At 34.7% G+C, this 14,045-nt stretch overlaps 1 protein-coding gene across 1 annotated transcript; it reads right to left on the reverse strand.

The window, feature by feature from the left end:
- Positions 1 to 4,293: 4,293 nt before the first annotated feature.
- Positions 4,294 to 4,992, reverse strand: LOC113273196. Its single transcript, XM_026522955.1, has one exon. The coding sequence runs from the start codon at positions 4,990 to 4,992 to the stop codon at positions 4,294 to 4,296; it is 699 nt and encodes a 232-aa protein (XP_026378740.1).
- Positions 4,993 to 14,045: the final 9,053 nt, after the last annotated feature.

Here is a 14,045-nt window from a genome sequence, read left to right on the forward strand (position 1 = left end):
ATGATTAACCTTTTGGGTTACTATGTTGAACCAACATACACGTACACGTTTGGGAATGGTTTTCACAAACCCAGTAAACATTTACCCAAGTGTGTGTGACAAGATAATTTTTCGATCTAACGGTTGAGAAATATTAGCTTGAATCTCAATCAGGTTTTCATCTAACGGTGAATATGGATTGCTTTGTAACTAAGGCAAAACCCTGATTTGAAGGCTATATAAAGGAGACATCTAGAATTGGGCAAAACTAATCCCCACACGTCTGTGTGATACTAGTGCGCTCGCTAGAGTCGATTCTCCTTTAACCTTTGGTTTTCTTCTCTAAAACCAGGTTAACGACTTAAAGACTTCATTGGGATTGTGAAGCCAGACCAATACTACTTTTATCGTAGTTGTGTGATCTGAACTTGCATCTTCTATCGTACGAGTACAATCTATTGATTGGATTGAGATCATGAGAGTTCTCTGATAGGTAAGATAAAGAAGTCACAAACATCTTCGTCTCACTGTTTGTGATTCCTCTACATCCTCTTGTATAGTCAAGAAAGATTGTTAAGAGGTTATTGATTAATCTAGGATTTTCTTCGGATATATAAGACCAGATTATCAATTGGTTCTTGTTCACCTTGATTTCATATCATAAAAAGGAACAAAACCTAGGGTTTTTCTGTGGGAGACAGATTTATCCTTTGATAGACTTTTCTGTGTGAAACAGATTTGTTTATTATCAAGTCTGCGATTTTGGGTTGCAGTAACTCTTAGTTGTGAGTGAGATCAGCTAAGAGAATCAAGTGCGCAGTGTCTTGCTGGGATCAGAGGCGTAGGGAGTACAACTGTACCTTGGATCAGCGGGAGACTGATTGGGGTTCAATTATAGTCCAGTCTGAAGTTAGATTGTAGTAGGCTAGTGTCTGTAGCGGCTTAATACAGTGTGTATTCAATCTGGACTAGGTCCCGAGGTTTTTCTCCATTTGCGGTTTCCTCGTTAACAAAACTTCTGGTGTCTGTGTTATTTAGGCATTATATTTTATATAATTGAAATAATACAGGTTGTGCGTTAAGATCGTCAATTGGAAATCCAACCTTTGGTTGTTGATTGATCCTTGGACATTGGTCTTTGGTACCGTCCAAGTTATTCCTTGTGTTTGATTAAAGACTCGCTATTGTTTTAGCTTGAGTAAATCAAAACAAGTGAGAGATATTAACTCCTTGAGATACTTTAATCTAGATTGAGTCTGACTGTCTAGTTGATTCTCTAGCAAAGTATTTCGGAGTTAGTCCATACAGATTGCTAAGCGAAATATTGGGTGGTGTTATTAGACCCCCGCTTTTTCAAGTTCGAAAACATCAGCCAAGAAGGTTTATTGATATAAACTCCTACCTCAATGAACCTTATGTTCCAATGGCAGTTGACGACAAGGAGTTCGGGGACGATAAAGAATTCTTTAAAGGTCTTATTTCCTAGTAAATCTTTTATTTTTCTTGTTTTTATTTAGAAGAATAACTAGAGTTTGGAATAGCCATTATTGTGATTACACATAGCTATGTCCAACGTTTTCGTCTTCATGTTTTTAGGTTTATTGGTTTAAATTCTAAAAGTGTTTGGAAGATGATTTTTGCAGTATTAATCTTTATGGTTTCATATACTGCAATATTGTTATGGGATATATGTGTTTACGTCCGTGAACTTGAATGTCCCATATCTTGTCAAAAGTAAAGTCTTTCATGAGTTAATATGCAAGTATTGATAAAAAAAATGAATTGACTTTTGACAAATACAAAAGTTAAGCCTATTATGTCAATTATTGATGGAAGATAGGTTAATATCTTTTGTGTTCAAAGATTATGTCTACTGGATGTCATTGTGCAAATGGTGATGGAAAATAGAATGAGTCCTTGATTATTTCACGGTATTAGGTCGATCTCCGATCCACAATTTGTGTACATACTGTGTTGTTCCATAAGGTATCTTTTGTTGAGCTTTATCGACTGACTCATTGTTTTGGCATAGTTGTTGTTCCATGAGATACTTTGTGTCGAGCATGACCAATTAAATTGATTACTTATGTGATTAGTTTAGTTGTGTATTTCGATTATATTAATTATGGGTTTTCTTGTGATTAATCTAATTGAGTTTTTTAAGTCTCCATAAGTTTACTTGTGTTGAGCATGTTTGGTTAAATTTTTATGAGTTCTCTTATGGTTTTTCAAATTCATACTTGTATGTGATTTGTTATGTACAAAGAAATCCTTCTTTTCTTTTTGAAATTAAGGTCGCTCTTGTTGTTCTTTTGGGAATGACATTGTATGGGGGAGAGTGCTTAATTGAACTTTTGCTTAATTGCCAAATCTTTGTGGGGAGTGCGGCTGTGGAATATTTTAGGGGCTATCTTGTATCTTAATATACTCCTTGATAAATGCATTTAGCTTCGGCTTTATGATTGCATCTAAATAAGATGATATATGCTTTCTTTTGGTCATGAAATGTCTCTTTCGGAAATTTTATTAGGATCCCGTTCTTGTACCTTTGCCAATTTTATTGACAAAAAGGAGGAGAATTAATATGTAGTTCACACTACAAATACATATGGTTTTCATATCATCATGTACGGGGGAGTGGTTTCCATGTGATATGGAGTATTGACTAAGGGGGGCGACATATCACCATAATATTGTTGTTAAAGTTGTGATACAATTGAACTTTGACGCTGTGTAATGATACTATGACACTGTATAACAATGATTGAGAACTCTTGTTTTCTCGTTGTTATAGCTACGAATTTTCAACAACGTTGATGCTAAACTTACAACCTTTGGGATCATCGGAGTACTTGGAAGTGACGAAGATTTCAAGTAATGTTGAAGATTAGGCATGTGGAATAGGAGCTATAAAAGTTTATTTATATATTTTTTGTATTCCATATGTATTGATAGTTTTGTCACTAAAATTGAAAAAGGGGGAGATTGTTAGAGCATTGCTCGGTCGAACTCACATGCGTTGCTATCTCAAGCATGTTTGTCAATGTTAATGATCAAAACTATAAATCTTGATATCTAGTCTACTATAGCTAAGGTCTCGGACTAGGATAGAAAGTGTAGTTGAGATCAAGAACTCCATGGAAATCATCATACAAGATGAAGGACTACTCAAGGAACTGGTGGATCTTCATCGACTAAAAGGTATGTGGAGACTTGAACTTATCTATCTCTCAAAAGTATATTTATCTCCTATCTTGAGACAAAATTCGTTTTGCTATATAGACTTAGATTAATACACATTTGGTATTTCGAGCCGAGTTTACCTCGCCTATCTATTTCTCGAAATATGTGTTGGTAAAGCTTTCGCTTTAGCCAAGTTCATCTTTACCTAGTGACGAAAGTCATGTTATGTTTCAATCATTTTGAAAATTGCTCTGGCGAAAAATGGTTTGTGAATAACAACTATATAACGTCCTCTGAGAATGTTTCAATGATTGAAATGAGAGTTTAGACTATATAACCATTTGGAGGATATAAGCATTGTCGTGGAAACACATATATGTATAAGTCCTCGTTGCTTGAACCTAAGTTTGCGAAAATTGTTGATCAAGTGAACTGGAGAAGTGCGTGAGCTAAGTCCGTGAACTCAATCCACGAACCTAGTCCGCGAACTGGCAAAGTTCTCAAACCCGATAATTGTTGTTGGAGTTTGTGAACTCCATCCGGGAACTTAAGTCCGCGAACTTGAGTAGGTTATGTCTAAAAACGATGTTTAGTGAACTTATCTTTATAAACTAAGGAATGCAATTGCAAACCGTGGCTATAGAGTTCATGAACCGATTCATGTGAATCAAATCGTTTTTGCTTCAATTGTGTCTTGTGTAGTACATGAGATTTTCTTGCAATTGAACAACTCTCTAACTAGTTCATTTGAGTCATTTGAACTAGTTATTTTTATTTTATTTATTTAAAAAAAAAATATATATGAAATTAATATTAATACTAAAACAAAATTATCTTTACACATAAAAAGAAAAGCATCACTCCGAGTCAGGCTCTTTCAGAAAATTAGTTGGCACACGAGAAACAAGTTGTGTACCAATCCTTCTCTGAAGGGCCACCCCAAAAAGAAAATTATTATTATTATTATTTACTTATTTTTTTAAGAAAAAAGAAAATTTATTGATAATATCTAAAGGTTACAAAAGAGAAGCTAAAAATCAAAAAACAAGGCAGAAGGGACTACAAGTCCAAGGCCCAAACAAAAAATAAACAAACAAAATAGACAACTTGTGCCTGTTAAAAAGGAAATCATCAAGCAAATCGAAAATATGGTAAGCCAGGGAATTCCGTTCTCTGCATATTGATTGGTCTAGAGGAGAACTGTAGAACTTTCCCTCTTAGCAGGTGACATTCTTTTTTTGCAAAGAAATCAGCAGAAAAGTTGATCTCCCTGTAAACATGATTGAAATGAATTTTCCTCAAAGTCTTGCAACCCAATTTCCATCTGGCCCATACAAACCAAGGTAATTTGTTGTTGGAAAAGACCGACATTGCTGCATTTGAGTCAGTATTAACAATAACTTGGAGGTTGTTATGTTTTACTGCCCATTCCAAAGCACATAAGGTTCCCATAATTTCAGCTACAAAATTTGTTGTTACTCCAAGTCCTCCACTCTCAGCAGCTATGAACTGACCTGTATGATCTCTAATTATAAAACCATAGCCAGAATTACCAAGGTTACCTCTTGAAGCTCCATCACAACAAAGTAGAGTAGTATTTTCATCGGCTAATGTGAAATGGCATTCAATGATTTTAGTAATCTTCATCTTCCTGTATTGTATATCAAAGAAATGCAGAACCTGTAAATCATAGTCATATTTATTTGTGTAGCCTCTAAGTCTTATTTCACAGTCCTTTACCATTCTTGTTATTCTCTTCTTTGCGTTCAGTACATCAGGAGCAATATTATCAAAAAATACCTTGTTCCTAGTGAACCATATATTCACCATCACATTGAAAGCTGCTATGAACCAAATTTCATGTATCACTGAACTCTTAAGTTTGCAACAGTATAACACAACGATAGAAACAAGAAGATCAGATCACACAACTACAAGAAAAGTAGTATCGGTCTGGCTTCACAATCCCAATGAAGTCTTTAAGTTGTTAACCTAGTTTAGAAGAAGAAACCAAGTTTAAAGGATAATCGACTCTAGATTGGCACAACTAGTATCACACAAAATGTGTGGGGATTAGTTTTCCCAGTTGCTAGAGTTCTTCTTTATATAGTCTTTCAAATTAGTGTTTGCAATCAATGTTAGCTTGGTAATAAAGCATTCAATATTCACCATTAGATGAAAACCTGATTTAGATGCAAGATAATATTTGAACTAGTTATGGTGAATAAGAATATGGTTGATATGAAAGTCATCATATGGCTAACCATTTGGTTAACTATTTTTGAACCAACTAATGTACAAGTTTGGGTACGATTACACAAGCCCAGGAACGTGCATTTCATTTGTGTATAACAAGCTATGTTTTCGATCTAACAATTGATAAATATTAGCTTGATAACAATTTGTTGCATCGATTAAGACTATTGTGAGGTGATTGATAATACTAGGATGTTCTTCGGGAATATAAGTCTGGTTTATCAATTAGTTCTTGTTCACCTTGATTTATCAAAAGATGGAACAAAACTCGTAGGTATATTCGTGGGAGACGGATTTATCTATTATCGTAGACTTTTCTGTGTGATACAGATTTGTTTATTAAAGTCTTCGACTTTGGGTCGTAGCAACTCTTAGTTGTGGGTGAGATCAGCTAAGGGAATCAAGTACGTAGTATCCTGCTGGGATCATAGACATAGGAACATAACTGTACCTTGGATCAGTGTGAGATTGGTTGGGGTTCAACTACAGTCCAGACCGCAGTTAGTTTGGAGTAGGATAGTGTCTGTAGCGGCTTAATACAGTGTGTTCAATCTGGACTAGGTCCCGGGGTTTTTCTGCATTTGCGATTTCCTCGTTAACAAAATTCTGGTGTCTATGTTATTTCTTTTCCGCATTATATTTTGTTATATAATTGAAATATCACAGGTTGTGTGTTGTTCAATCAATTAGAATATCCGACCTTCTGGTTATTGATTTAAATTGATTGACACTTGGATATTGGTCTTTGGTACCATCCAAGTTATATCTCTTTGATAAAGACTCGCAGACTTCTATTTGCTTGAGTATAGATCAAATCGAGAGATTGAGATATAAACTCTTTGATATACTTTTTATCTAGATTGAGTCTGAATGTCTAGTTGATTCTCTAGAAAGTATATTGGAGTTTTTCCATACAGATTGCTAAGCGAAATATTGGGTGTGGTTGTTAGACCTCTGTTTTTTCAAAGATTATTCTAAGCTTCCGCAGAAGTTTGACACGTAGAGACGTGACGCTGTAGATCTCGGCTTACAACATGTATGATTGCATTCAAACCATATGAATTATAATTTGAAAGTGTCTTTTCTTCACTTGTATAGTCATCTAAGCGTTTAAACATAGTTTCCAATCCTCTTATATTCGGACGATTATATCCATCAACGAATAGTAACCAAGTATTAAAATTATGTGACTGAATAAAATATTTCATAGCAGATTTCCACCACAGATAGTTTGTTCTGTCAAATCTTGGCGGTACGTTAACTGAAAACGATTCGTGTGAGTTCGAATTCATTCTTATAAGTTGAACCGCACCATACACAGATTGTTAGATCTTTTCGTTTTTGCCTTCTCTGATACCAATTGAAAAGACGAGGGTACCCAAATACGCCACAATCTTTTGATTTCAACCTATAAGTATATCTTAAGTGATCGTCTATGGACAAAGTCGAGACAATAAAACTTCAAGATTCACTTAATAATAGTTACGGTCTAAAACCGATTTACTATAGGATCAATATCAAGTAATTAGGATTAATGTACAAGTGTAATTTAATTTATTATAATAAACAATTATAATGCGGAAGTAAAGTAAATGACACAACAAGGTTTTCTTAACGAGGAAACCACAAATGCAGAAAAACCTCGAGACCTAGTCCAGTTTTGAATACTCTCATAATTAAGCCGCTATACATAGAACAAAAGCCCACTTCGTATAGATGATACCAAGTAAACTACCCCTAGTTACTTAGTTTCCTCAGTATCTCAGCGTCTTCGAACTTTTGGTCACGCACGTGAATATCAAGACAGAAATCACTATCTCAAGTTGTTTTACCAAGTAAAATCTCTACGTACTTAAATCCTTTTGATCGTATCCCAAACAGTAAAGGAACAAATCTGTGTGGTAACCACTCTATTCAACCTTTAAGAAAAGATATGTTGAGTCGTTGACAAAGGCTCTTAGGTTTAATCTAATAAACTCCTTTGTCTGGTTAGGTCATTCCGAATCTTAATTACCGAAATAATCAAATCTCTGGATTTGCAATCAAACAATATAAAACTGAAAGAAAAACTATAAAATGATGCCGATCTTATCAACTAGATAATCACAAGTCTATCAAAGGTAAACAAGATCTAGTTGGATCACATCCGTCAAGATGTGTGCACAAATCACGAGATACTAAAACTAATAAGAAAAATGTTCTTGTCTTCAAATCTTCAATTGCCTTCTTAGATAACCTGCACAACACAAACTTGAATCCTCTTGTGATCAATCACGCACAAAACGGAGTCTGTTAACAATGGATTATCGCAAGATGTCTTTAGATATAAAAATAGTTTTAAAGATCTCGTCGATACTTTTATCTAGTTTGAGTGACCCTTATGTCTGAAGAGAAGGCTCTCAAGAATAATCAAACTAGGTGCAATCAAGTTCAACAACCGTTAGTCAATCAAATAATTAATCGAAAACTAAAATAACAATGCATTTATCTAGTTTCCCACCAACGGTACTCGTAGAGCTTCTTGATTCCATATATCTCTTTAAATGAGAAGTCATAAGAGATTTCGCCTAATTAGGGTACTTTCCTCTCCGGATAGACGGATCCACCAGAAACAACACGAATGAAGTTTGCCTGGCTCTTAAGATAGTTTGTAAGAAATGCAAAATCAAGTATTTATAGACCAAGGTTGTTTGGACAACAAGGAAATTCCAAAAGCGAAAATATTCTCAAGATATGCAATAAAGTACCTAATTTTGGTTTTCCTATTTTCAATTAATGTCATACAATATTTCTGAAATCACTCTCAGAAAATTTCTATTGTTAGTTTAGCACATTAACTTGTTAGGGCACTGCTCGGTCGAACTCACAAGTATTGCTATATCAAGCTTGTTGTCAAATTTAGTTGTAAAAACTATATCTTGATTTATAGTCTACAATTAGTTAAGTCCCGGTCTAGGATAGTGGAGTTGAGAAACGAGCCAGCCATCATTTGTATTTTACCATTTGAAGGCGAAGATCAACCGAATATTTTGGAGAACTTCATCAACAAAAGGTATGTGAAGACTGACCCACCTATTTCTCAAGTTATATTCACTTTTCTATCCTTGAGACGATTGTCACACAACTAATCACACTATCTTGCATAGGCAAGAATTTCGAGTCGAGAAATAATTATTTAGTTTACGAATTTCTCGAAATATAATGAATAAGCTTAATGAAAATTTGTTCATACTTGATCAATTTCGGTGGAGAACAATTTATTGTTCAGAGCCAAATCATGATTCAAGTTTATCATTCAAAAATAGCCTGGAACAGTGATATGTGTCATTGATATTATTCAGGAATGTTTTGAATCGATTTAGAAAAATATAGAACTACTATACTCGGAATACAAGACAGTGTTATCAGTCTTACAACTGAGAAAACTGTTATTGTCTGAAACCATAATACATGTATTCGTACACGTAATGGAGTAGTTATATATCGATTTTCAGATTTGTGTGATAAGCAACTCGTATGCATATCATGCAAAATCTAATTGTTTCGTGATCCAGATAGGCATGTATATTCATATACAAACCATTTTGTAACTGTGGTAAGAGAAACGAGTTAAGTATCAAACCGGTATGCGATCCAATACAGTTGTTCTAGAACCAGTTTAGTACCCAAACCGGTACGCAAACTAAAATGTTCTGTGAACTCCGGAACTGGTAAAAGTCTTTACTTTGCAAAACGGTACGTGAACTGAAAAGATCTGTAGACTCCGGAACTTTGAATTGAATCAAAGTTTGCAAACTGGTACGTGAAATATGAAGTTCTGTAGACTCCAAAACTCGGTAGTTTCTTAAAGTTTACAACCTGGTCCGCGTACTGTGACTCAGCTGACTCACGAACGGTTCAAGTATTTGTATCTTGTACATTTACAAACTATGTCGATTTTGATTCAACTGCGATTAAATTATTTCTATGAGATGATTTGCATTTGATCAATTCTCTAATTAACACTAGACTCATTTAATCACATAATTGTGACTCAAGATTAATGTCTTTGTGAACATGAAAATGAGTGTTAAGCTTTTAAGCTCAAATCGGCTAGTTTTGGCTAACCACGTTGAACATAGTCTTTATACATGGTCCGGTTAAGGTTTACCTAACCATAGTGTATATCTTGTATATGTGAATAAGATTCAAAGCTTTCATTTAACGATGAATATTGTTTGCTTGTTTCCAAAGCTATCTTAGCTTAAACCTAAAGCAACCTAGGATTTGAAGTCTATATAAGGGGAACTCTTGAAAACCGGGATCTTTGAATTCTGACACTACTTTTTGGTGTGTCCTACTTGTATCTAGAGTCGTCCTCTCCAGAAACTCTTTTAGGGTTTAGCGACTACAAAGACTTCATTGGGATTCGTAAATCCATATCCAATTATCTTTTATATTGATAACTCGAGTATCCTGATCTTGATTGTTTGTAGAGCCTTGCTCAATCAATCAAGATAGATAGTAATCACAAAGTTCTCTTCATCTCAGACTTTGTGATTCTGCAAGTTTTATACTTGTAAGGTGAAGCCAGACTTTTGTCTAAGATGCTATCGATTTTCATCACCTGGACCTTTCGTTTGATCTGATCATCTGTTTATATCTTAAATTGGGAAATCAATTGTAGGATCAATCTGTGGGAGGCAGATTTGGTTTAAAGTCTTCAATTGAGTTGAATAAACTCTTAGTTGGTGGGACTCCTTATAAGGGAATCAATTGCGTGGAGTCCGCTGGGTTCAAGAGGCATAATGAGCGCGACTGGACCTGAATCAGTGGGAGACTGAGTTCGGGTTCAACTATGTTCCAGACCGAAGTTAATTTGTAGTAGGCTAGTGTCTGTAGCGGCTTAATACAGTTTAGTGTTCAATCTGGACTAAGTCCCGGGGTTTTTCTGCATTTGCGGTTTCCTCATTAACAAATTTTTTGGTGTCTATGTTATTTCTTTTGCCGCATTATATTGTTTATTTTTATAATTGAACAGGTTGTGCGTTGATCAACTAAATTAGATACATCCGACCTAGTTTGTTGGGTAAGACTTGAATTATCCTTGGGTATTGGTCTCTGGTACCGTCCAAGAACTCTCTTTGTAGTTAGGTTCACGGATGCAATTATGTAAATGTTCTAACAACGAGAGAGAGAGAGAGATAGAGAGAGAGAACTCTAAACACGTTCCTTGATTGAGTTTTTACTCTTGGAGTTGTGTTGAGTTTTTCCATACAGATTGACTAAGAAAAAGTTGGTGATATATTTTGGTACTCCTAGCGTTTTCAGTTGGTATCAGAGCAGGCAAACACGTTAGGCCTAACAAGTCTGTGTTTGAAGCGGTCTAACTATATGGACAAAGACGAAATCTCTACAGTTGCACACCAGAATTCCGTAGCGATTCTTCAGGATCTGTTTTCCTTGAGACTTAATGTCTCATAGGATGGTCTCGACTCACTTAAGAATTATAATGTCTTGAGTGATTGTAAAGAATCGATAGGAAAAGTTAAAGAATCCTCCACAATTGTTAAAAACAAGAAACGTCATGTTAGGAGTAAGAAGCTTCACTATCTTAAAAGATTGATAAACAGTCTATTTAAGGAATGCAATATAAGGGGATCTGTTGACGAAGATGTTTTTATGGCTTGTGAAAAAATATTTAAGTTCTTGGAATACATTTTTGTGATCATAAGTAAGGAGATGCCCATTCGTAGTTCAGTCTCCGGTAAGACTTCCTATCAGTGTGGGAAACCTGGGCATGTCAGAAAAACGTGTACAACTGCTACAGTTTCTACTACTTCAAATGATATCTGTAAATCATATTTTGATCACCATGAGGATGAAGAAACTACTCCAGAAAACTATCACGCCAGATTGGTTTGTGAGCTGGCTTCTCATCCAACCTCTTGTTAGCAAGATCATGGCTTCACCCCCATCATGTATCAATTTTAGATGGAGAAAGTTGTTGTAAATGGTTGTTTCTGTTTTTTTTTAGTGTGTTCCGTATTTTATATATCACGTGTTTAAAATCCATGATCATATAACTGAATGAAGAAACTTGTAACAAACTACGATCATAACATCACAAATTGTTGAGCTGGCTCAGATTTCAGAATGTCGTAAGACCGATATATATTACGAGTTTTCTATTTTCTGTGATTATCAATCTGTATTCTTGTGCTCTGGAATTTTTCCATAGAGCTAAGAGTAATATTAATTATCTTATTAGAATTGATAATCTTATCAATTTTTGGGATTGATCCGGAATTCAATAACATCGTATGATTGTATCTCCTGACGGAATATTTTTTTTAATAAAAAATAGGGAAGTTTGAACTTGAAGTCCCGGACCCTAACCCGGCTAATACTATTAAGGGTTCATTATAAGAGTACGCGTACTCCCCTGCTCTTTCTTCCTCCGTGAATTTTCGAACGGGGTTAGAATTTGAGACTACGGTTTCTGAACCGGTGTGAAATATTCATTTTTTAAGGGTTGATTATTTCACCTTTTCTTATTTTCTCTCTTAAAAGCAAGGAGGTGTACAAAAAAAAAACTCAATCCAACCATCATCTACAAAAGGAGTTATTCAAGTAAGATCAATTTCCTCTTCCTTGTGTTTTAATTGACAAATATGGCAAAGACTAAAGGAGTAAGTAAGAAACCCAAGCCTAAGGAAATCCTTGAACCCAATCATAGAGTTCTTTTTATTAACAAGGATTGAAATGAAACCTTTGATAGGATTTCTACTGGAGCGATTATTCTAGAAAAGAAATTAGAAGAATAGTATATTAAGATAGAATATTTAGCTTGGTTTGATGATTACGAACTAGGAAACATCTTTGGTGGTCTTTGGAAAGGTTATGACCTTCTTATTAGAGTATTTCATACAAAAATTCATAGTGTTGACCTTAATAAGATGATATTTAGTACAATGATTAGGAGAGGAAAAATTATTTTTAATAGAGAGTTGATTTCGGAACTCACAAATATTCCTCTTGGCGAGTTTCGCCTTCCAAGACCGAAAAGAGAAAAACCTCCATTGAAACCATTTCTCTTGAGATTTGTCGAAAGAATGTTGGTTGGAAAGATGGGAAACTTCCTACTGAAGAGCTTAGTATGCCTCTTAAGGTTTTTGGAAAATTAGGAATTCCTAACATTTGTCCCTCTACAATTAAGGATGCTTATTGGAGCCGTAACTTTGTGGAATTAGTCTATTTTCTCAAAAAGGATACTTAAGATCTTGATATATGTGGGTTGATAATTTATCAAATAGCATCAATGACCGTATCCAAGAAGAAATTAGGGTTTCCATGACTTACTGGACGCATTTGTGAAGGTCTCGATATTGACCCTATTGGGAACTTTATTAGCAGTCCCAAGTTAGTTCGTGAAAATACGTTCAAACGTATGGGAACGAACGTGAACAAAATAAAAAGGGTATCTATTTCAACTCTTGACGGTTCTTGTGATCCAACAACCTTGAGTATTCTACAACGAATGCACAAGGATATTTTTAGGATCAACTACAAGGTAAATGGTATACAAAAACAATTATGTGTGATTGCTACGAGATTTCCCGATATCAAGGATGAAATAGACAAGATTCAAGCTTTTATGGGTGACTCCGATGATGAAGAACATGAATAAACCTTCGGCCAACCTTCTTTTCATTATCTAGGAAACTTCTTTTGAGGATTTCATTCTTGAGAAGGATAACTAGGGTTTGGTATAGAAAAGATTGTGATTACACATAGTTATTTCCAACGTTTTTCATCTTGCATGTTTTTAGATTTATTTATTTAAATTCTAGAGTTGTTGGAAGATGAATTTGCAGTATGTAACCATTTTTGGTTTAATTATTGCAAAATTCGTATGAAATATTTGTGCTTTTATGTTCTTGTGAATCGAGCTAATATTTCATAAATAGAACAAACTTTTTGAGATTTTTCTCACAATATTGATCCTTTTGTGATCACACTTTTGTGTTTCGGTGCTTGACACACTCCGTAAGATTCTCTTATGTTGAGTAAAATCGAGTAAAATTGTCTCATTGTTCGTAATTGGCCTTGAGATTAACTTATGTCGATACCATGCATACAAATCCCTGTGATTTTTTAATTTCCAAAATCCTTCTTTTTCACGAAACTAAGGTCACTCATGTTGTTCTCTTGGGAATAATATTTTACGGGGGAGAGTTCTTAAATGAACTTGTGCTTAATTGCTATATCTTTGTGGGAGTGTGGCTGTAGAATTATAAAGGGGATGCTTGTATCTTTTTAATCTCCTAGGATAAGCGCTAAGTATTCATTACTATGTGATATTATCTAAATAAGTTGATATGAGGAATTATATTTTAACTATGTTATTATGTAGAATCTACGTCTTCCTTAAAACTTGAGATATATTTTGGTTATTTTCATTACGATCCCGCGATTTCCGTACCTTTGTTAATTTGATTGACAAAAAGGGGGAGAATTATTTAGTGGTTTCATACTACATAAACCCTTTCAAGGTTTAACGACTACAAAAACTTCATTGGGATTCGTGAAGCCAGGTCCAGTTATCTTTTATCTTGATAACTCGAGTAACCTTATTTCGATTGTTT

This window comes from Papaver somniferum, chromosome 4 (assembly GCF_003573695.1).
Source record: "Papaver somniferum cultivar HN1 chromosome 4, ASM357369v1, whole genome shotgun sequence".
NCBI classification, from domain to species: domain Eukaryota; kingdom Viridiplantae; phylum Streptophyta; class Magnoliopsida; order Ranunculales; family Papaveraceae; genus Papaver; species Papaver somniferum.